This window comes from Ascaphus truei, chromosome 6 (genome assembly GCF_040206685.1).
Source record: "Ascaphus truei isolate aAscTru1 chromosome 6, aAscTru1.hap1, whole genome shotgun sequence".
NCBI lineage: Eukaryota > Metazoa > Chordata > Amphibia > Anura > Ascaphidae > Ascaphus > Ascaphus truei.
Window position 1 is genome coordinate 109,438,840 of NC_134488.1, and position 24,280 is coordinate 109,463,119.

A 24,280-nucleotide genomic window follows, 5' to 3' on the forward strand; every position below is an offset into this window, starting at 1 on the left:
CAGCCCCCCCCACCTGTCCACTGCCCCCCCTCTCCTGTCCACTGCCCCCCCTCTCCTGTCCACTGCCCCCCCTCTCCTGTCCACTGCCCCCCCTCTCCTGTCCACTGCCCCCCCCCTCCTGTCCACTGCCCCCCCCCTCCTGTCCACTGCCCTCCCCCTCCTGTCCACTGTCCACCCCCTCCTGTCCACTGTCCACTGCCCCCCCCTCCTGTCCACTGTCCACCCCCTCCTGTCCACTGTCCACTGCCCCCCCTCCTGTCCACTGCCCCCCCTCCTGTCCACTGCCCCCCCTACTGTCCACTGCCCCCCCTACTGTCCACTGCCCCCCCCTCCTGTCCACTGCCCCCCCCCCCTCCTGTCCACTGCCCCCCCCTCCTGTCCACTGCCCCCCCCCTCCTGTCCACTGCCCCCCCTCCTGTCCACTGCCCCCCCCCTCCTGTCCACTGCCCCCCCCTCCTGTCCACTGCATCCCCCTCCTGTCCACTGCCTCCCCCTCCTGTCCACTGCCTCCCCCTCCTGTCCACTGCCCCCCCCTCCTGTCCACTGCCCCCCCCCTCCTGTCCACTGCATCCCCCTCCTGTCCTCTGCCCCCCCTCCTGTCCACTGCCCCCCCTTCCTGTCCACTGCCCCCCTCCCCCCTTCCCACCGCCTCCCCTCCCCCTTCCCACCGCCTCCCCTCCCCCCTTCCCACCGCCTCCCCCCCTTCCCACCGCCTCCCCCCCCCTTCCCACCGCCTCCCCTCCCCCCTTCCCACCGCCCCCCCCCTTCCCACCGCCTCCCCCCCCCCTTCCCACCGCCTCCCCTCCCCCTTCCCACCGCCTTCCCACCGCCCCCCCCCTTCCCACCGCCCCCCCCCTTCCCACCGCCCCCCCCCACCGCCCCCCCCCCTTCCCACCGCCCCCCCCTTCCCACCGCCCCTTCTCACCGCCCCCCCCTTCCCACCGCCCCTTCCCACCGCCTCCCTTCCCACCGCCTCCCCACCCCCTTCCCACCGCCTCCCCACTCCCTTCCCACCGCCTCCCCCCCCCTTCCCACCGCCTCCCCCCCCCCTTCCCACCGCCTCCCCCCCCCTTCCCACCGCCTCCCCCCCCCCTTTCCCCCCCCTCCCCCCCCCCTTTCCCCCCCCTCCGCTCCCCTTTCCCCCCCCTCCGCTCCCCTTTCCCCCCCCTCCGCTCCCCTTTCCCCCCCCTCCGCTCCCCTTTCCCCCCCCTCCGCTCCCCTTTCCCCCCCCTCCGCTCCCCTTTCCCCCCCTCCGCTCCCCTTTCCCCCCCCTCCGCTCCCCTTTCCCCCCCCTCCGCTCCCCTTTCCCCCCCTCCGCTCCCCTTTCCCCCCCTCCGCTCCCTTTCCCCCCCCCTCCGCTCCCTTTCCCCCCCCCTCCGCTCCCTTTCCCCCCCCTCCGCTCCCCTTTTCCCCCCCTCCGCTCCCCTCCACCCCCCCCTCCGCTCCCCTCCACCCCCCCCCTCCCCTCCACCCCTGCACCCCCCTCCCCTCCACCCCCCTCCCCTCCCCCCCCCCTCCCACCCCTTCCCCCCCCTCCTCTAACCCTTCCCCCCCCCGCTCCTCTAACCCTTCCCCCCCCGCTCCTCTAACCCTTCCCCCCCCCCGCTCCTCTAACCCTTCCCCCCTCCTCTAACCCTTCCCCCCTCCTCTAACCCTTCCCCCCTCCTCCACCCCTTGCCCCCCTCCTCCACCCCTTGCCCCCCTCCACCACCCCCTCCTCCCCTTCCCGCCGCCCTTCGCCTTCCTGCCCGCCTTACCGCCTCCCCACCCCCGCCTCTGCCTTTCACCCTCCCTTACTCCGCCGCCTCTGCCTTTCACCCACCGCCTCACAGCCGCTGCACGCACTCAACAGACACCCGCCACACTCGACACATACCTGCCGCCACACACACCTGCTGCCTCCCGCCCCTACGCACCGACATCACTGTCCCACCGCCTCACACCCTAGCAGGACCCCCACGCACAGACAGCACTCACAACCCACGCGCCACCCGCCGCCTCACACCCTAGCAGGATCCCCACTCACAGACAGCACTCACAACCCACGCGCCACCCGCCGCCTCACACCCTAGCAGGACCCCCACTCACAGACAGCACTCACAACCCACGCGCCACCCGCCGCCTCACACCCTAGCAGGACCCACACTCACAGACAGCACTCACAACCCACGCACCACCCGCCGCCTCACACCCTAGCAGGACCCCCACTCGCAGATAGCACTCACAACCCACGCGCCACCCGCCGCCTCACACCCTAGCAGGACACACGCCTCACATTTTTACATCACTTATGGCACCAAAATATACATTGTACTGTGGTGTGGTTACAATAAACCATTTTTATACAACATCGTATTACATTTTCTTCCATCTTTCTTTTCAATATTATTATCCATATTGTTCCACAATTTATAAATAATACTACCTATTACGCATTTACATCACGGGCAACGCCGGGTCTCTCAGCTAGTATATATATATATATATATATATATATATATATATATATATATATATATATATATATATATATACACTTAGACATTATTGAAAGGTTTTTGCAGAAGGGGAGCAGAAAAAAAATAGGGGATGGAGGAGTTAGGGGGGAAGGAGGGAGAAAACACAGACACACAAACAGAGACACGCACACACAGATACACATACAGAGACACGCACACACACACACAGACACACATACAGAGACACGCACACACAAACACACATACAGAGACACGCACACACATACACACACACTTCCTCCCCTCCAGTGGCAGATTTGCAAATACGCCGCCCTTAGGCACTTACCTGGTGCCGCCCTCCTTCAGAGTCATTTGACGCCGCGCTGTCACCTTGCTATGGCAACGTGACGCTGTGTGACGAGCGACTGCACACGAGCAACATCACCGATGTATGCCGCCCCCAAAATGTTGCCAACCCAGGCCCGGGCCTGGTGGGAAATCCACCACTGCTCCTCTCTGAGAATGATCTTGACGCCAAAACAAGTGGACTTAATGCAGACATGGGGTTTCTCACACACTACCATAATGTGTTGTAATGGTCCTCCCTGCCATTGTACCATCCTATACCCCCCCCCCACCCCCTCTGTGCTGCTGTGGATGTACAGCCCCCAACCCCAATTCTCACCTTCCTTATCTCTGTTTTAACACCCATCCAGTGCCTTCCCCACCCCACCTCACCTCATATACATCTCTCTGTTCTTTATTCTTCCTTTTATTTTCTTTTCCAATCCCTGTCTAAGTCATAGAAACCTTTGTATATCAGTATTGCTGACCTGAGTAAGGCCCGGGCCATAGAGGGGTGAGGAGATCCGAGCCGCGCTGACGCTGACGCTCGCCTGCTGAAATCTCCGCGATTTCATGCCCATACAGGCGAGCCAGCGGGCGCGATCGAAGCCGGGGGGGGAGGTGGTTGGAGGCGGGGCAGTGACGTCGCTGGGCCAATCGCCCGCGACGCACTGACGGCGACGTCACGGCGCCGTGACGTCGACGCTGCTGTGCTGTGATTGGAGGTTTTCAGCCGACAGCGCGCTGAAAAACAGCTTGGCGCTCGGCTGAAACCTCCAACTCGTCAGCACGCCTGCAGACGCTCGCGTGAGCCCCCTCTCAAGGCATCCTCATTGAGGATGCAGGGGTTCAGCCCTGAGCGTCCGCGCCTCAGCACAGCCTGTCCGTCTATGGACTCGGCCTAAGAGAGGCGAACTCTCGAAAGCTTGTCCTATGACATAAATTGTTAGTCCAAATAAAAAAAGGTATCACCTAATACTGACTATTTTAAGGAAAAGGTGGAATCCATACGGCAGAACATCCCCTCTGTTTCTTCCCCCCATCCTACACCTCTTCCTAACTCTCCTCCTGCCTTCCTTGAGTCTTTTTCCACTGTCTCAGAGGAGGATGTGTCGCTGTTGATCTCCTCTTCTCCCTCTACCACTTGCCCTCTTGACCCCATTCCCTCCCATCTCCTAAAACCTCTAGCTCCTACTATAATCCCTACGCTTACACACATTTTTAACTCCTCCCTCTGCTCTGGAACCTTTCCATCCTCCTTCAAACATGCAACAGTCATACCATTACTCAAAAACAGCAAGCTTGACCCTACCTGTCTTTCTAACTATCGACCTGTCTCCCTCCTGCCTTTTGCCTCTAAACTACTTGAACGTCTTGTATTCTCTCGCTTGCTCCATTTTCTCAACACCTATTCTCTCCTAGACCCTCTACAATCTGGCTTCCGCACTGCTCACTCCACCGAAACAGCCCTCACCAAAATAACTGACGACCTCCATGCTGCCAAAGACAGAGGTCATTACACTCTGCTCATATTACTCGACCTCTCTGCAGCATTTGACACCGTGGACCACCCTCTTCTCCTCCACATTCTCCATACTCTAGGTATTCGGAACAAAGCTCTATCCTGGATCTCATCCTACCTCTCCCATCGTACTTTTAGTGTCTCTTCTGCTAACACCTCCTCCTCCTCTATTGATCTCTCTGTGGGGGTACCCCAGGGCTCTGTCCTGGGACCTCTTCTCTTTTCTCTGTACACACTCTCTCTAGGTGACCTAATAACATCTTTTGGGTTTAATTATCACCTCTATGCCGACGACACACAAATATACTTTTCAACACCTGACCTTACACCTGCTGTACAAACCAAAGTTTCTGAATGTCTCTCTGCTATATCATCCTGGATGGCCCTCCGACGCCTTAAACTCAACATGGCTAAAACAGAGCTCCTCATACTTCCTCCCAAACCTGGCCCTACTACCTCCTTCCACATTACTGTTGGAACTACAATCATTCACCCAGTAGCCCAAGCACGCTGCCTAGGGGTCACACTCGACTCCTCTCTCACATTCGCCCCTCACATTCAAAACATTTCTAAAACTTGTCGCTTTTTCCTCCGCAATATAACTAAGATACGCCCTTTCCTCTGTTGTTCGACTGCTAAAACTCTGACTCAGGCCCTCATTCTCTCCCGTCTTGATTACTGTAACCTCCTGCTGTCCGGCCTTCCTGCCTCTCACCTGTCTCCCCTACAATCTATCCTAAATGCTGCTGCCAGAATCACTCTACTCTTTCCTAGATCTGTCTCAGCATCTCCCCTCATGAAATCCCTCTCCTGGCTTCCGATCAAATCCCGCATCTCACACTCCATTCTTCTCCTCACTTTTAAAGCTTTACACTCTTCTGCTCCTCCTTACATCTCAGCCCTAATTTCTCGCTATGCACCATCCCGACTCTTGCGTTCTGCTCAAGGATGTCTACTTTCTACCCCCTTTGTATCTAAAGCCCTCTCCCGCCTTAAACCTTTTTCACTGACTGCCCCACACCTCTGGAATGCCCTTCCCCTCAGTACCCGACTAGCACCCTCTCTATCCACCTTTAAGACCCACCTTAAGACACACTTGCTTAAAGAAGCATATGAATAGCACTGTGGATATTCTGAACACAGGATACATAAAGATTGGCCCCCTGCAGACGCACTTACCAGAACTCCCTCCTACTGTCTCTGTACGTTCTCCCTACCTACCAATTAGAATGTAAGCTCCTCAGGGCAGGGACTCCTCTTCCGAAATGTTACTTTTATGTCTAAAGCACTTATTCCCATGATCTGTTATTTATATTATCTGTTATTTATTTGATTACCACGTGTATTACTACTGTGAAGCGCTATGTACACTAATGGCGCTATATAAATAAAGACATACAATACAAGACATACAATACTGGTGAACTCATTTATTCTGCACTATTTCAACTGGACTAACACGGCTATTTCCGTAATATATATATCAGAAAATAGCCGTGTTAGTCCAGTTGCGATAGTGCAGAATAAATGAGTTCTTCAGTATTCAGTGATACCTTTTTTATTGGACTAACAATGTGTGTGTGTGTGTGTGTGTGTGTGTGTGTGTGTGTGTGTGTGTGTGTGTGTGTGTGTGTGTGTGTGTGTGTGTGTGTGATAGTAACAGGCACTCAGAGAATTTGCGAAAGTAGAAAACTGTTTTATTTAAAGAATCAAACTTTCTCAAGTCTCTGTGAGTGTCAGCTACTCATTTTTTAGACTGCATTGGGTCTTTGATATTGATTGCTTTTGTTGCCTGCTTTTTATCACTTGCCTGGGTGCATCTGAAACTATATATACATATTGGGTATGGATATATATATTTTTTAATACTTATATTTTATTAAAGATTTTCAAAAAGGGTGTATTGTACAGAAAGGAAAGAGAGGGGGGCTAGAAGGGGGAAACGAAATATAAACAAACTTTACAATCAACATACACAGAACCTTAGTGATCCGCTCTTTTGCAATTTTCGGAAACTGGCATACAATAAATTAGGATAGAGTCCACCTACTGTATATAGCTAAATCGGGCTACCCAATCAGACATTCACTTGCCCCAAGTTTTATGTATCGCTTTGGATTTTAAGAAAGCTTATGACTTTCTGCACCATGATCGTCATATTATTTATTCTTTGTGTGATAAATTTATATATCTGCATATGCTCTTTAACAGTGACCTAAGCTCAGGCAGTGTAGTAAACCTCGACAGTAAACATTTAAAATAATAGCAGATTAAAAATGACAAAATCCTACGCGATCCTCATATCACGTCCATGGGAAATTAGACCTATATCTCTGTTTATCTTGATCACATGCAGTGTATAATATGCATTCTTATGACAATGTGTTTGCCTTATGCTGAGCATTATTTGATGTTTTTTGTCTTACTCTCCACAGTCGAATAATGAGGGCTTCAACGCAGTGAAGTTTATTGATGGCAACAGTTTAATCGCATAGGTCATACAAAAATGCTTGCCCGGAAAGGTATTATCCATGAAGAATATTTAATAACTCGCCTGGCAGAAAACAGCACTTCACAGCCACGGTACAAGGCCAGGGAAGGAAAGGCACGATTTGTGGCAAAAAATGGAGCATGCAATGTGTCCCATAAGAATATTCGTGAGCAAGGACGATTCCTCCAAGATGTCTTCACTACAATGGTGGATTTCAAGTGGCACCACACCTTGCTTATCTTCACCATGTCATTTATTTGTAGCTGGATGGTGTTTGCTATGGCTTGGTGGCTTATTGCCTTTGCCCATGGAGACCTGGACCCAGACCGCAGATCCTCTGCACCTTGCGTCACTAATATCCAGTCATTCACTTCAGCATTTCTCTTCTCCATTGAGGTTCAGGTAACTATTGGCTTTGGGGGCCGCATGGTGACTGAACAATGCCCTTTGGCCATTACAGTTCTTATTATTCAGAATATATCTGGTTTGATTATCAACGCAGTCATGTTGGGGTGTATCTTCATGAAAACTGCTCAATCCAACCGCAGGGCTGAGACCCTGATCTTTAGTAAACTTGCTGTGATAGCTTGTCGGAATGGCAAGTTTAGTTTTATGTTCCGAGTAGGTGACCTGCGGAAAAGTATGATTATCAGTGCTTCCATCAAGATTCAGTTTGTGAAGAAGACTACTACGGCTGAGGGAGAGGTGGTTCCTATCTCCCAGGTGGACATCCAGGTGGAGAACCCTGTGGGGACCAATTCAATCTTCTTGGTATCACCTCTTATTATCAGCCACACCATTGATAAAGAAAGCCCACTTTACAACTTCTCCGCATATGACCTTTGTAACCAGGATCTGGAAGTAGTGGTAATTCTGGAAGGAGTTGTGGAGACCACAGGTATCACCACCCAGGCTAGGACATCCTATTTGCCAGAAGAAATCCTTTGGGGCCATCGTTTTGTTCCTATTGTGACAGAGGAAGAAGGCAGATACTCTGTCGACTACTCCAAATTTGGAAACACAGTCAAGGTCCGTGGACCGCTATGCAGTGCCAAAGACCTAGCAGAAGGGAGATACTGTAAACTTCCTAGAAATTGTCTCCATTCTAAGATCCATAAGAAAAGAAGAGTAGAGAATCAGGAAGTTGTAGCTGATGTGAAAACCTCTACAGACATCCAACATCCACCCATGCCCCCATCCAATGACTCCTCTTCAGACTCATAACATTTATTCTTAAAGTGGGCACAAACTCACACCTTTATGTAAAGAGTTGGCTTTTTTTAATATGGACAGATAAATTATTCTAGTTCTGTAAAAAAACATTACATGAACTCTGGAAGTGGCTCTAGATAACCCCAGGAAGCTCATTGGTTCCTATCTTTCTCTGTTATGGAAACCATTCTACTTTGCCTTGCTGCACATGCCAACTTACCCTCACAACTCACAAACCATGCTATCCCCAGCACAACACAGAAATCATTACAATCCCCCCAAACGCATTACTTCTCAGTAATCAGATGCACAAACTTGTTTTCCCCCACCCACCACAATCAGACATACAAAACCATTCTACCCACATCCCAGAATGCATAGATCCACAAATAATTTCACACCCTGCAAAACCAATCCACACCAAACAACGTACAAACTATTCTACCCACACAATATACACACAAATAACCATTATGTCACTACTTACAATACACAGACACACAACTCAGAATTAGAAACACAAAGTATTCCATCCTCACCACTCAAACTCTTCTGCCTACAACCCCACAGCGTACACACATAAGACAGAGTGATCAGTGTAGAGTTTGTGCTGAGCAGTTGTTCAGCCCAAAACTACAGGGCACTGCTGCCATTCCGCTAACCACTGACCGGAAACCAGTGGACTTGGTCCATTGAGTATAAACATGTCATGTATTTTACCAGGGTCATTCTTAATGGTTGCATTGATTCTTTCTCTCGCTTTATTCTGACTTTCACTTAATTGTCTTTACTGAAATATTTGCTATTTTGAAAATCATACTTGAAGACCTAATCTAGGCATATCCATGACTACCTCATGCACTCTTCCAACGTTCATGCTGCCTTCTCTCTTTTACTCTCTTGCTTTGTCTGAGACTATTTATAATGTACCAACATGTAGCAATGGTGCTGATGTGCAGAATAGGGAGACTGCAATGTGGGCATCTTGATGACAAATTAGGAAATACTCAACTAAATGTGACCCACAGTAGATGAATGTATTTTAACCTTTCAGCGTGTTTTTTTTCTGCACTATTAATAAAAAATTACTCACTACTATTTAAGTTATTTGCATGTTTTTCTGCAGTTCTCCCCCCATTCGAGAGGGTATGACAGCTTGTTGTGGGTACAGTAGTATTAGGACTGGCACAAGAGGGGGCACCTTGGCATGGTTTGCAGTCTTATTCTGCTTTGGCCAAAGATTTTAAATAAATAACCCTCACTTACGAGAATAAAAAACAGATACGTATTTAACTATGCAATTTGTCATATTGGATGTGGCACTGGGGCTTCTTATCTTTTGCTACATACATGAAGTCACAATCCCAGCAGCACTGCTTTTGACACAAATATATATGGTGTGGTGGGTTTGGGTTCTGAGCTTGCAGGGGCTTTGTGTGTGTGCGTGTCCTGTAAAGCCTTGTCCAGGGTGATGCTGAGCGCGCTTGCGCTGGCCGTGATGAAACACATTGCTGCAATGTGTGTGGCCAGCGTCAGCGAGCGCCTGCGCAAGCGCGGCACTTAGCTGCTTGCCGAAGCAAGCACATTTAATTGTGCCGCTCGCTGGCGCGTCACGTGAGCGGTTCACCCAATGAACCAGCTCCGTGATGTCATGGGCGTGCCCCCCCCCCCTCCCGACACGCCAACCGCGCGCGCAACTAGCTGGCCAGGAAAAGCACAGCCATGCAGAACGTGTGACGTCACCGAGCACCAGCGCGCTCGCTCCCTGCCTGGCAGCAGCCTAAGAGTAGCTGCCATGCATTGCTTAGCAAAGTTTTTGCAGGCGTAGTGGCAGTAACAAAAAAAGGTTACATAGAGTTCAGTGGGAGAGGTGAGGCAGCAAAACAGAGGTGCTAAAATCTGAGAATCGAGAGCAGACTTTGAATGATGATCTCAGGTAGCAAATGCTGGACTGAGTTGGAATGAGTGAGCTGCTTGTATAATGAATGTAACCCTTTCAGGGGGCTTTTCCACATTGTGTATCAAAATAAACATTTCACATGGACACCACCAGTGGCAGCCACTCTACTTTTGGCAAACACAGTACAATTATCATTATAGTTGCATTTTCTCTTCTAGAATTGTTCAAAGTGTGCTGCTTACTTACAGTGTGTAAATAGGAGATGTAGAGCCATACACAGTGTCACTATAGCCAATGATTGGTATTGCTTGGTCTTATGAATAAAGTCTATCCAAATTAGCACTGTTCACTAGGGGAAAATCGCATACAAATACCATGTGATTATATATATATATATATATATATATATATATATATATATATATATATATATATATATATATATATATATAAATATATATATATATATATATATATATATATATATATATATATATAAATATATATATACACCCAACCTTATCTACAGTAAATATCTGTATTTTTTTTTCTCTACACTGTTTTAGCATTGATTCCTGTGTAAATCAGTATTGCTTGACCTGAAGAAGAGAGGAGAACTCTCGAAAGCTTGTCCTATGACATAAATTGTTAGTCCAATAAAAAAGGTATCACCTAATACTGAAGAACTCATTTATTCTGCACTATCGCAACTGGACTAACACGGCTATTTTCTGATATATATATATATATATATATCAATATATATATCACGCAGAAAAGCCTGCAACAGACCTATATAAATAAGCTTTGCTAAAACCAGTTCAATGAGGTGTAAATAATAACACCACTGGCGGTGCTGGGGATGGGAATATTATGAAAACCAACACAGAAAAAAAGAATCCCCTGATAGCCCTCTAGCATGCAAAAGTAACAACATTTATTAATCACAAGTAGACATACATAGGTTAAAAAAGGGAGCGGTGGTGTCCTGCCTGCTGTGGGATAGTACTAAAACTCCTTAAAGACAAACATAACAAGCTGAAATAGGCTATTACTAAATTTAAATTGATCCAAGAGGAGAACATATTACTGAACTATAATGTGGAAACATATAATGAAAAGCTGGTACTGAATGCTTAGCAGATGAAATAACTGCACCAAAAAGTAATGAGAGTATAGAAGCAAACCAATGTTTGCCTCTAAGAACTCAGACCGGCCGGTCAGTAACTACTAAAATAACAACCCATATAGTGAGTCAGTGTGTGCATAACAGCAATAATATGCAGTGAATGGAATGAGTATAATTTGGCACATATATATATATATATATATGTGCCAAATTATACATATATATATATATATATATATATATATATATATATATATATATATATATATATATATATATACACATGTAGAGGTATCAGTACCGTGTTAGCCGAGCTTCAATAATCAAAAAATAAATACTGTAGATGATACCGTTCTGTGGCAAACGAAATGTTTTCATTCATTGTAACATCGCTGGAAGAAGAGGTCAGTGTATCTCGAAAGCTCACACAAATAAAAGCATTTCGTTAGCCACAGAACGGTATCATCTATTTATTTTTTGATTATATATATATATATATATATATATATAAGGTAAATATAACTGTATGCTCATCTGCATGTCTTAGGCAGGTCTGCAACCCCGCCTTTCCCCATTATCACCCAGCATACAGCACTTCCACTGCAGCAAGGGATTCTGGGAAATGACATGCAAATGAGCACACAGTGTCACTTTTTGCCTCAATAACCATTTTTAACATGGTTCCCTATAGGCTTAAGCTTGCTGCATGGTCACAGCTTTGAGCATAGCCAGGGTTAAGGTGCATACCCAGAAAACCACCCACAGACAGCTGTTTCGAGCTTGATGGGTCTCATCAGTGTGGGGTCGATTTTACTGGGAATGCAAGAGAGGCTATGGGATATGGGATTAACCATAATACTGAGTTAAGTTATGGTGAGTAAAAAAAGTGACAAAAACCCTCCACAGGAAAGCAAATATGCAAATATAACTGTAGGCTCATCTGCATGTCTTAGGCATGTCTGCAACCCCGCCTTTCCCCATTATCACCCAGCATACAGCACTTCCACTGCAGCAAGGGATTCTGGGAAATGACATGCAAATGAGCACACAGTGTCACTTTTTGCCTCAATAACCATTTTTAACATGGTTCCCTATAGGCTTAAGCTTGCTGCATGGTCACAGCTTTGAGCACAGCCAGGGTTAAGGTGCATACCCAGAAAACCACCCACAGACAGCCGTTTCGACCTTGATGGGTCTCATCAGTGTGGGGTTGATTTTACTGGGAATGCAAGAGAGGCTATGGGATAGGCTAAACCAGGGGGGCGCAAACTTTTTTCCCTGCGCCCCCCTGCCGGCTGTCCCCTCGCTCCCGCGCCCCCCCAACCCCAACTTACCCTCGCACCGGCGTAATGACGTCACGTTGCCATAGCAACGTGACGTCACATGACCTCGCAGCGTCATTTTGACGCCGCGTTGCCATGGCGCCACAGGGAGGAAGCCGCCGGAGCCACGGTAAGTTAGGTTTACAGAGGCCCTGCAGCTCCCCCGGCACTTAATTTAAGTGCCTTCGGGAAGCGCGCGGGGCCTCTGTAAACCCCGCGCCCCCCGTCGGCAGTCTCGCGCCCCCCCTGGGGGTCGCGCCCCACAGATTGCGCACCGCTGGGCTAAACCATAATACTGAGACGCAATATATATATATACTCACACACACTTATTAAGGTTATGGTGGGTAAAAAAAAGTGACAAAAATCCTCTCTCAAGCCTTTGCTTAAAAGCTGTGTCTAAAGCAGCATGCATTGGCTAAGGGTTGTTCATGGAATGTGAGCTTGAGATAAAAAGTGGCACTGTGTGCTCATTTGCATGTCATTTCCCAGAATCCCTTGCTGCAGTGGAAGTGCTGTGCGATAATGGTGAAAGACAGGGTTGCAGACCTGTCTAAGACATGCAAATGAATATACAGTCATATTTACAGTATATATATATATATATATATATATATATATATATATATATATATATATATATATATATATATATATATATGTTTGTGTACTGTAGGTCAGTATAAAGGGAACTTTTTACTTCAAGGAATGTAGAATTAAAGCAGCAATCTCCCCCAGAAGCCTATATGAGTTTAACTCAGGGGCGGCCAACTCCAGCCCCTAAGAGCTACCAACAGGTCAGGTTTTAAGGATATCCTTGCTTCAGCACAGGTAGCTCAGTCTTTGACTGTGCCACTGATTGAACCACCTGTGCTGAAGCAGGCAATCGGAGGAGAGCTTCATTTTAATCTGCCGGGCACTTAATATTTCAAACGCGCTTATCACCTGAACGTAGCATCAGATTAAAAAAATATAAACATGGTTGGAAAGTGCAAGAAGGGATCTCCGCTTAAGTAAAAAGAAAAAGAAAAAAAATAGATCAATCAGTGCAAACTGCTGCATTAACCCTTTGAGTGCCCGAGACGTCACTGCTCAGATGGCCCCATGATGCAGTGGCAACGTCCACGCAGTAAAAGGTTTTTTTTTGTTGCTAGATTAGATTGCGTCCTGCGCGATCTACACTGATGAGGAATGGAAGGAGGGTGACTCCTCCCCTTTTATTAGGTCATCAGTGACAGAGCGATCACATGATCTCGCAGGGGGCGTGACACTCTGGCCCTGCAGCTCCTCCGGTACTCAAAGGGTTAACCCAGAGTATCCACTGAGACGAGAGGAAAACACGAATTCACCTGAAACCCAAGACATGGTTATTGCATGCTAAGGCTGCGTCCACGTGGGGGTGTGCGCGCGAGTGACGTCACCCGCGTTAAGCGGGAGCGTTTTGTGGAAAAGGTAGACACGCCGTGGGGGGCGCGTCTGTGACGTCACGGAGCTGGTTTGCCTTCATTGTCGTGCCGAGGAATCAGTTTAAACCGATTCCTCGCGCACCGCGCACCCCCTCCTGCTTTCGCATGCGCGGTCTATGGGCACGATCAATGCATTAAGGAAATATGATCGCGCGCGCGCGCACACCTCCACGCGGTCTTCGGCAGCATGGACGCCACCTAAGTGCTACCATTGGAAAGTACAGGATTTGCTGCAGAGGTTAAAATAATCTTCATTCACAATCAGCGCATTCGAAGATATGTTGATCTCCCAGTCAGTTCTGTGCCACTGTCAGTGTGCGCAAGTCATATAAAGCAGGATTGTTACTCTCTATGATCCAAGTTTCTGCGACGCTCCTTTTCATTAACCTTTTGTTTCTGGTTTACAGCTCGACATTGCAGAGCCAGCAGTCAAGTACAAGTCGGTGAATCCAAAAGCGACTTTACCTTAATGGGTTACTGGCTCGGTACTTCCTGAACACTGACTTCGTTTGATATGTTACTTATTACATCTTCCTTTGTTAGTAAATGAATAGCAAATAATAAATACCTCGTGTGAGCACATTGACACATTACAGACAGGTCGGCAAACCTGCTTTTCCCCATTGTCTCTTACAGGTAACGTATTAACATGCAAATGAGCAGTCACACAGTGCCACTTTTTGCTTCGTGTCCATTTTAACACAGAGCAAATCTTGCCTGCTCTCACAGTGCTCTATAAGCTTATGTAGGCCAATCCCTAAGCGGTAAGCAAGTAAGGCCGTGGCCAAGCTGGGAGTGAGCGCGCTCTCACTCGGGCGACCTGCCGTGAGAGCAGGCAAGATTTGCGTCCAGCGTAGTTGTGTTCACAGGGGGGGGCGTGCCGGCGACGTCACATGAGCGGTTCGCCCTAGTTGTCTGAACTGCTCACGTGACCAGGACAAGCGCGACAAATTCAAAAGAATTTGTTTTGCTAAGCAGCTGAGCGGTCACGGACACGTGCGCACGCATGCTGGTCATACACATTGTCGCAATGTGTTTGAGCGCTCTCAGCCTGTATGAGCCCTAAGGCACCACCTAGGGGCGGCCATGTCACTGGGGGCGGCGGCGGGAGAGGAGGACTGCGGAGCAGCCATGCAGAGTGGTGGCAGAGGACGGCGGCGGCAGGAGAAGAGGACGGAGGACCACCAGAGCAGTGAGTGGAGCAGGACGGCAGAGGCCTCTGACATCATGGCGGGAGTGAAGCAGGATGGCCGGGAAGGAGCACACCTCCGCCGTCTGCTGCTGCTACAGCGCGGTCCTCCCCGGCCGTGCTCCTCGCTCTGACAACCGCCCTGCTGCGGTCCTCTTCTACCAAAGCCACAACCGCATTGTGAAGGGTGTGAGTGGAGGAGGGGGTGAGAGGACTATGTAATCTGGTACTTCTGATTGGCTGGCAAAGCTGACCAATCAGATCAACAGGTAACTTACTAGTCCTAAGGAAGCAGTGAGAAATAAATACCAGATCAACACAAATATTACATAAACAGTAAATTAAAATAATGTGCACTAATTTTAGGAGAGTTCATGTAAAAAAAAAATTGAATGGGGGGGTTACTGTGCAGAGCACCCCGCCTGACGCCCACTGGGAAGCAAACTCTGAAACCGTCCCAGTGGACTCGGGGGTGAGAGGAGGAGGAGGTGGTAAGAGAGGTGAGAAGAGGATAGAGGATGAGAAGAGGAGAGGGGTGAGAGAGGAGCAGGAGGGGGTTAGAGAGGAGGAGGAGGGGGTGAGAGGATGAAGAGGGAGGGTGAGAAGGAGAGGATAAGGGGGTGAGAGAGAGAGAGGATATTATCAAATAATATATTGAATGCATATCTAAGAGGTTTAAATGGGCCAATAGGGATCCGTGACATCATCCCTTGAAATGTGGCTTCCTATTGGCCTGCATGACCGGTACCTGCGCATGAGATACTTACGCCCTCTATTAAGGTATGTATCGCAGGAATCAGGGGGTCCTGGAGCTGAAATTGATGCGTTTCAGCTCTGGAGACCCCCTGCTTCTTACCTAGTGGGAGGAAACCTTTTTGGGGGAATTGTTTTTTTTTTCGGGTTTGAGGGGAATTATTTTGGGGGGGGGGGGGGCTAGAGACAGGCCTGACTTGCAATGTCTATTGCAATGATTTTCATTAGTACTTTGCCACGCTTTGTTTTTTATATTCAAAGCCTCCTGATACTCTGTGATCTTTTTTTTTTTTTTTTTTTAACGGGTCGGATTCGCTGCTTCGGCTCTGAATGTTGGAGGTGCCGTTAATATCTTTCACTGAAGCGATTATAACCGGTATATTTGACCAGCTGATGCTAGAGATATCAGGGAAGCTCGGATGGGGGCAGCAAACCTTCTAAAAAGACAACACTTGAGCAGTGATACATGCAGCTTTACTGCTGCAGGACGATTGGTTATTCATGCATTCTTCTGCCAATGGTCCTCATGTTTCCACCATGGCCGGCCTAAAGACGATGGTCTACTCCAGGGCTGGCCAACTCCAGTCCTCAAGGGCCACCAACAGGCCAGGTATTAGGGATAACCCTGCTTCAGCACAGGTGGCTCAATCAGTGGCTCAGTCAAAGACTGAGCCACTGATTGAGCCACCTGTGCTGAAGCAGAGTTATCCTTAAAGCCTGACCTGTTGGTGGCCCTTGACGGCTGGCGTTGGCCACCCCTGGTCTACTCTATAGAGCTTGATCCTAATTTTCATAATCATACCCAACCACAGCTTAGTTGCTGCCTTACTAGCAGACAAAACAACATAATCTGCTTATTTACAACAGCTGGTACAATGAAATGGAAATATGCATGAAGAGGATCATTTTTTATTTATTATTTGTGTGAATCTACGCAATGCTAGCCACACATGTATGAAGCTTGTTAATCTTCTTGCGTGTGACACAGATCATTGGGGAGACAAGGTTAACGCCACCTTCGATCTGGCAGATTTATTTGAGAGAGAAAAACGACATCAGTTATTGGTGCAATTTCTGATGCATCTCACTATTGCACTGACTCTCCTCACCCAACTGAACCAATAAGCCCTCTCCAAATGGTCAGTGGCACAAGTGGAGCAATGCAATGCTATATCTCTCCCATATTTACCTAAAAACTAGGTCATTCTTTGAAGTGGTGTCAAGCAGGCAGGTTCCATCAGGTTTATACCATGACGTCAATTCTCTTCTACGGTTGCTGCCTGGCTCCAGACCTCCCCAACAGACACAGCTGGTACAGATTTATTAAAATTAGGATAAGAAATGTAAAATGTATAGGTGGCACGTGCTGTCTTTGAAGCTACCTATTTTAAAAATTAAGCACGCCCCGATTTGAACCTTAATATCCTTCATTTAATTAATCCTTAAAGTGATTCATTAAACAGTGGTAGACTCGGCATTCTACAGAATGGTCAATAGCTCCAAGTGAGAACTAAAACCTTTGAACTAGCTGAATGTGGATCGGCGCCAGGTGCAAAATGTACTGTCTTATCTGTGGGCTGCTGTTACCTGTTGTACTCATTTCCGACTGTGACTCATAATTCCACTTTGCAAACTAGCCTAATAGAACTGGAATTGAAAGGGAATTGAAAGGGCTGTTGAGGCTTGCACAATATATGATGTGGACCTTTGGAATTAAATAGAAAGTAAAATATATTAAGGTCAAATTAACCCTTTTGCGCAGCAGGAAAGGAGCCCACTGAACTGCTCCTGATGTCTATTCCTGCAACGAACAACTTATATACATATATATATATATATATATATATACAGTGTTCGACAAACCTATACATTTGCTCGCCCCGGGCGAGTGGATTAAACCCCCGGGCGAGTAAATATTGGCCCAAGCAGCACACGTTTGGTACTAGGTGGCGAGTAGATTTTTTTGTGTGGCGAGTAGATTTTTTGGTGATTTGTCAACCACTGTGTATATATATATATATATATATATATTGTGGGGGCTCAGGGGTTCCCAAAAAGAGCTTGCTGGGGTTCTGTGTGTTGTTTGTTAACTTATTCATGCAACGAAACTCCAACCCAGACATTTTTATTCACTCATCAGATGTGCCGTCTATTTCTTAGAAAAGTTTGCAGGCACCTCTGACGAAGAGGCTCGTTCCCCGAAACATCCTGCTCCTGCCTCACCTTTTGAGGCTTTCTCTCACCTTACCATGTTTTGTGATGTTTCATTGGCTAGGCTTTTTTTTACATAGTTATAGAGTTACATAGTTATATAGTTACATAGTTGTTACATAGTTACATAGTTGAAATAAGACATACGTCCATCAAGTTCAACCTACGCTAAATTTAGACGACAGATACTTATCCTATATATGACATTTTATTCTGATAGTTTGATTTTTTTGCTGTGTTCAAATCTTACGCCTTTTTTGGGGGGGACATTTTGTATTATTCTTCATTCCACTTTAAAACTATTCTTCTTCAAAACTTTTTCAGGGTGCAGTTTTTCTTGTTTTTTAAATGATAGCCTTTTTGGCATTGCATATATCCGTACATGGTGAGATAAGCAAAGATATTACATGCTACAGATCAATATCCACTACAAGACCGACCAGTGGTAAAACCACCTCCCTGTTTGTTTGTTTTCCTTATCTTGATTCTTCTACAGAACTCAAACTGGGAGAGACCCCCCCGAGACACAAACTGCTTTAGCTGCCAGTGTTTTCTCCACGTCAGGGATTTGTCTGCCAAAATGGATCCCGCGGGCCAAAAGGAAGCCACAACATGGGGTGGGTGACGCGTGGCTTCTTATTGGACGACTATTTATATGTCCAGGAAGTAACAGCGGCAAGTAAACTAGTAAATATCCTGGGAACTGGAGCTAAAAATATTGGGGTTCAGCTCGGGAGTACACCCCCCCCCCTCCCTCCTCGGTTTGAGTTATGAATAAAATTCCAATATTAAAATTCCCCCGAGATTTTGAAAATGAGGCTAAAATGTACTCATCTAGAAAGAGACACATGGCCCTAAAAGTGCTGCTATTGATTATAATAGGGCTTTCCGTACAATAGCGCCGTGTGTATATAACAATTTATAGAATAAAGGGCCAGTGATTTAAGGGCTTATCCTATCTCAGTTAAAGCGGCGATTTGGCTGAAATTCCCGATTGAAGTAAAGTGTGGAATTTGGTCCGACAACGTCCCGTTCGCCTGCTTCGGCTGATATAAAACAAGCCACCATGCCACTGTTCGGTAGGAAAATATAGTCACAAAGTAAAGCAAATGCTTACATACTTTGTATCTACCAAATTGATTTTAAATCATTCTTCCTGGTAATGTACAGGTTATTAAGAATTTATATTAGTGTTGGGAACCCTTGAGATGTGGTCTGCCGTGTAGGGGCTCAAGGGCTTACAACACTTTGGCCAAAGAGTTAAACTAAAAGACCATTTTATTCAAAAGATATCTATATATATCTATATATATCTATATCTATATATATATATATATATAATATATATATATATATATATATATATATCTATATATATATATATATATATATATATATATAATTTAGGCACTGTACTGTGTATAGGTGTCATTGGATGTGCACTGAGCTCTGTCTGTGTTTCATGTTCTGTCTCTGGTTTTAAATACATATTGCCATGCTCAGTAGCACTCCTCTGTGACACTTATATGCTTATATATATATGTTGTGGTTATTTTGGGGGTTCAATATGAGCTTGTAGGTGTCCTGTATGTTTTACAATTCTTGTTCAGCTGGTCATGGCTGATTTGGAGGGTGGTTCCACCTCCATAGTTTGAAGCTCACCCCCTCCCACTTTTAAATGGTTAAAGCTCACTCCATTGCATTTCCCACTCTCAGGGGAACTTGCTTACAGGTTGATTGCGACAACTCTAATACAGAGTGCTTTTCCTGGTAATGTACAGGTTAATAAGAGCTTCAATCAGACTTAGAACTTTGCAACTAATTTTGACAGATTTATTATAAATCATTCTTCCTGGTAATGTACAGGTTATTAAGAATTTATATTAGTGTTGGGAACCCTTGAGATGTGGTCTGCCGTGTAGGGGCTCAAGGGCTTACAACACTTTGGCCAAAGAGTTAAACTAAAAGACCATTTTATTCAAAAGATATCTATAAATATAGATATATATTTAGGCACTTTACCGTGTATAGGTGTCACTGGATGTGCACTGAGCTCTGTCTGTGTTTCATGTTCTGTCTCTGGTTTTAAATACCAAATTGACCAGCAACCTAGCAGTGAATGGGTTAGCTCAGCGGTGTGCAAACTGGGTGGGGGGCGCTAGATATTCTGGTGGGAGGCGGCAGTTATAGAGGTCCCCGCTTTCCGCCCAGGCATTGAAATTAAATGCCGGGGGACCGCGCCAGGCCTCTATAACCCACTTACCGTCCCTTCGAGCATCGCGTCGTCCTGGTAACCTGGCGTCAAATGACGCCGTGGGTCATGTTACCATGGCAATGTGACATCACATGACCCCACGCGTCATTTGACGCCGAGGCGAGCAGGCAGGGGTGCGCACGGGGGGAAAGTTTGCGAACCCCTGGGTTAGCTCAACATTCCGACTGTCATTCTTCAATAGAAAGAAAAGATAACTTCTATTGGGCCGACAATAGTTTACAAGCTCCACCTGAAGAAGGATCTGCAAGGTTGAAAAGCTTGTCAATTGTAAACTATTGTTGGTCTAATAAGAAGGTATTATACTACCTCTTTTTCCCCTTTACTTTTTTTTTTCAATGGAAAATTATAGTAAAAAAGTAAGCGTCCAGGTTCTTTTTTTTTCTTCTTAATTTATGAAGGAGAGGCTCGGTGAGTAAAAAATGCTGACTCTGAAAACACGGGCACTGAGTGTGAAGCAGGGGAGCCTGGCTCGAATCCCGGGGTCAGCTCCTTGGGCAAATCACTTTATCTCTCTGTGCCTCAGGCACCAGAAACATGGATTGTAACTTCTACAGGGCAACTGTAAAAATTATATGTAAAAAAAAAAAACTATTGTTATTATTAACTCTAACTTCTAGGTAAGGTTACCATCTGTTTAGTGCAGACCCGTGCAGGCCCCTAGAAGTGTGTGTATTAATATTCCTGGCTCTAATGTACAGGAGACTGTTCTGGGTTGAATCCCTGTCCGCCTGTTCAAATTACACAGAGCATGTGTGGGTGGTTTTTTTGGAGAAGGGGGTGGGTTAACCTCTTTGTTGCCAGAGAGGCCAGCAACGCATGACTCCGCAGTGAGTTTGCTGGCCCCTCTGGCAACGGAGAGGTTAAGGGGGCTTGGTGATCCATGACTCACTTCCTTGACACAGCACACACAAAGAATGTGATGGTGTCATGGTAATGCTGTCCCCTGGGAGTGCTGGTGTGTCTGCAGGGGTCCTAATTCCTAAACATGGAGAAGGAAGGAGGGATAGCAATAGAAAAGCATAGAAGCAAAAGGGTTCATACTGTATGTTTTCTACAACTCTATTTAGCAAAGTCGTGTGAGTGCAAAACTGGTGTCAATATTGCACCAGATTTCTCAAACAAAAATTACTTTGCACTCAATGTTTGCTTGATTTGCTTGGTAAAACTGGTGCAGTTTTAACACCAATGTGTCTAATAATAATTTTAAAAAAATAGCCTGTAATTTTTGTCGTGACCCGACCGTCGCACGGCAAATTCAAACAAATTTGTCTTGCGATGTCACGGAGGCCCGGTCGCGCTCGTGCACTCCATAGCTGTGCGCATTGCCTTTCCGGCTTTTAGATTTGGGCGCGCGCGATGTCGCTCGCGCCGTGGCTTTAACTGTGGACGCGGCCTTAGTCTCCTAACATCATGTTACGTGTATTTCATGTGCATGTGTGTAATTGGACTGGTGTTGCTACTTCTCAGTTACATCTCAGAATAGTCCAGAGAACTGTGGGTTATGATATGTTGTTATATAGCAACAACAAACGTCTCAGAATATCCTGGCACTAAATCATGTAAAGTAACAGTTAGTGTAACCAATGATCAAAGTAGCCTATAAAAAGTAGCTGTATTGTGCTGATTTGAAGAAGAAAAAACCCAATCAAACATTGTCAATCTCTTTGCACTGTATTTAAAAAGGCAATATTGATGCTACAGATATTAAAGCTGCAGTTCAGGCAATATCCTGCATGTGTGTGTTTTTTTTAATAAATCAGTTCTGTAGTAAGAAAAAATACTTTTTGCATTTTCTGTTTTAAAAAACAACAACTTTGAAAGACCAATTTTCTTGTATTCTATTTTAACAAGCATGCTTGTTCCTATAGCAACGATTTACATTCCCCATATTTAAAGATGTCGCCAAACTTTGCCAATCAATAGACGGAGAACGAATTGACCTGCAGCTATGCAGTTCTTTAGGTAATTAGAGATTGCCCACATGAAACTATTGAAGTAAAAAAAAAAACCTAAATGTAGCCCTGTTTCCTAGTGAACACAGGCCGCTACCGTGTGCTGTATAACCTGCAGGCTCACAGGGCCTAAGCCTCTGCCACGGAGAGCCCGGGGGCCGCGCAATACTAGTTACTTGGTGCAGCGCCTCCACCTGCGACAGCTTCCGCCAGAGGGGAAGTGGTTCGTCGCAGGACAATATGTACATCAACACACACACAGCAATATAACCAACCAATAACTTTACTAGCATGAATGGAAATCGCGTAGCCTCTCTCTCCTTCTAACAGATGTCCCTCACTAGAGGGGACACTATACTCTGCATCTCGCAGGACGCTCACTTCCCTCCTCCACCGGGTGATCCCACCCCGTGTCCAGTTCCCTCGTGCAATATCCCCCACCACCCTCAAGTGAGACAATGAACCTGTGTGTGTGACTGCGCAGCCACTGTGTCTTGAATAAATGGTGATACCATTGGTGCACTTGTAGTTTTACCTGCCGGGCACTCCAGTACCCAGTCCTGCAACAGTCTTCACAAAGGATCGGTGTGGAGCCGAGGTGACGTCGGCTATGGCGTCCGGGGCGATCCCACCCAGACGCGCAGCAGCACCGCAGCGGAACCTGAGCCCAGACCTGCCGCGGAGTAGGTAATGTCCAGGTAGCGATACGTACACAATAAGGGAACCGGAACCTATCTAGGGCCAGTCCCTATCTCAGCTTCACACTACTGTGGCTCAGGGCCTATCTGGGCCTGGGGTATAAGGCCTATGTAGGGGCTGGATGCCTCCCTACACCGGAGCTCCTTCTCCTTCCCCTCTCGCTAGCTCTGCCCAACGTGCGCCTCCAGCACCCCCCTTTTCCCCCTGTCCTCACGCCTGATTGGTCCTTGCGTATCAAGGGGTTCCGCGGGGTCGCTGGGAGTTCTAGTCCCCGAGCTCCCTCCCTATCAGAGCTCACCTCCTTCGCGGGCTTTTGGGCATCTCTCTCTGCGCATGCGCAACCTCTGGTCTCGCTGTTCCTGCGCCCCCCCTCCAACATGGCGGCGCCCTCAACGCGGAACCTCTGATATGTCGGAGTGTTCCCTGCACTGCAACCTCTCTCCAACACAACATGGTGACCCAGGGGAACCCAGCTACATAAAAAAAAAAAACGGAGAGCCTGAACTGCAGCTTCAAAAGGACAGAGACATTCTGACAGAAATTCCTATTTTGTTCTAAAGAAGTGGAATTGTAGCTGTAAATAATAAAAGTTGTGGTATTTGGGTGTGAGAATAAAAAGGTTGTGGTGCTCTGTGCCCCCTAAACACGGGATACCCTCAAATGCAAGACAAACACCCACATGAGAACATAAGATATACATGCACATATTTACTTATCCGTTCTGGTTCTGAATCAAACTTTTATTATCCATTTGTAGCCAAAGTGTTGTTTGAACAAGTATATACATCTGGAACATTCTTTCATTCAGTTACGTTGGTTCATTAACTTACTTGGGACTTCTGATGCTGGAACGCTCCTACAGATCCTTATTAAGGCTGTGATTATAGTTGCGGTTTGCGCGCGACCGAGCGCGTGACATCACGCGCGCGAAACATGCACTAGGCTGGAGGCGACAGGGGGGGCATGGCGTGGCTGTGACGTCATGTGACCAGTTCGCCCTCATTGGCAGAACCGCTCATGTGGCGCGAAAAAAACAAAGTCAATTGTATTTTCAAAAATCGCGCGCTCTATGGCCTGCCTCAGAGAGGTATGGCCTTATGTTCGCGGTGCGCGCTGCCACTATGATCGCGGCCTATGGAGTTCAGCGTGTATTTAAAAACAGAACTGCAAAATCTCAGTGTAGACACATGGATCTAACCGGAAATCTGGTAACATCTCCAATGTGCTTAAAAAAAATTACCTTTGGGCAGAAACACTATTCAAACATTTGAGCTAATTAAGTCAGACAAGGACATCCCTAACACAGAATTTTTTAGGTACCTCCAGGTCCGAGCATTTTATACAAAACACACAAT

General features: G+C 47.0%; 1 protein-coding gene across 1 annotated transcript in view; it reads left to right on the plus strand.

The window, feature by feature from the left end:
- Positions 1–9,212, plus strand: part of LOC142497657 (ATP-sensitive inward rectifier potassium channel 11-like) — a 16,615-nt gene extending 7,403 nt beyond the window's left edge. Inside the window, exon 2 of the mRNA XM_075605745.1 lies at positions 6,762–9,212. Within this exon, the coding sequence (XP_075461860.1) occupies positions 6,833–8,041 (1,209 nt within the window). The 5' untranslated portion in view covers positions 6,762–6,832 and the 3' untranslated portion in view covers positions 8,042–9,212. The remainder of the gene's footprint in view (positions 1–6,761) is intronic.
- The last annotated feature ends 15,068 nt before the right edge of the window (positions 9,213–24,280 follow it).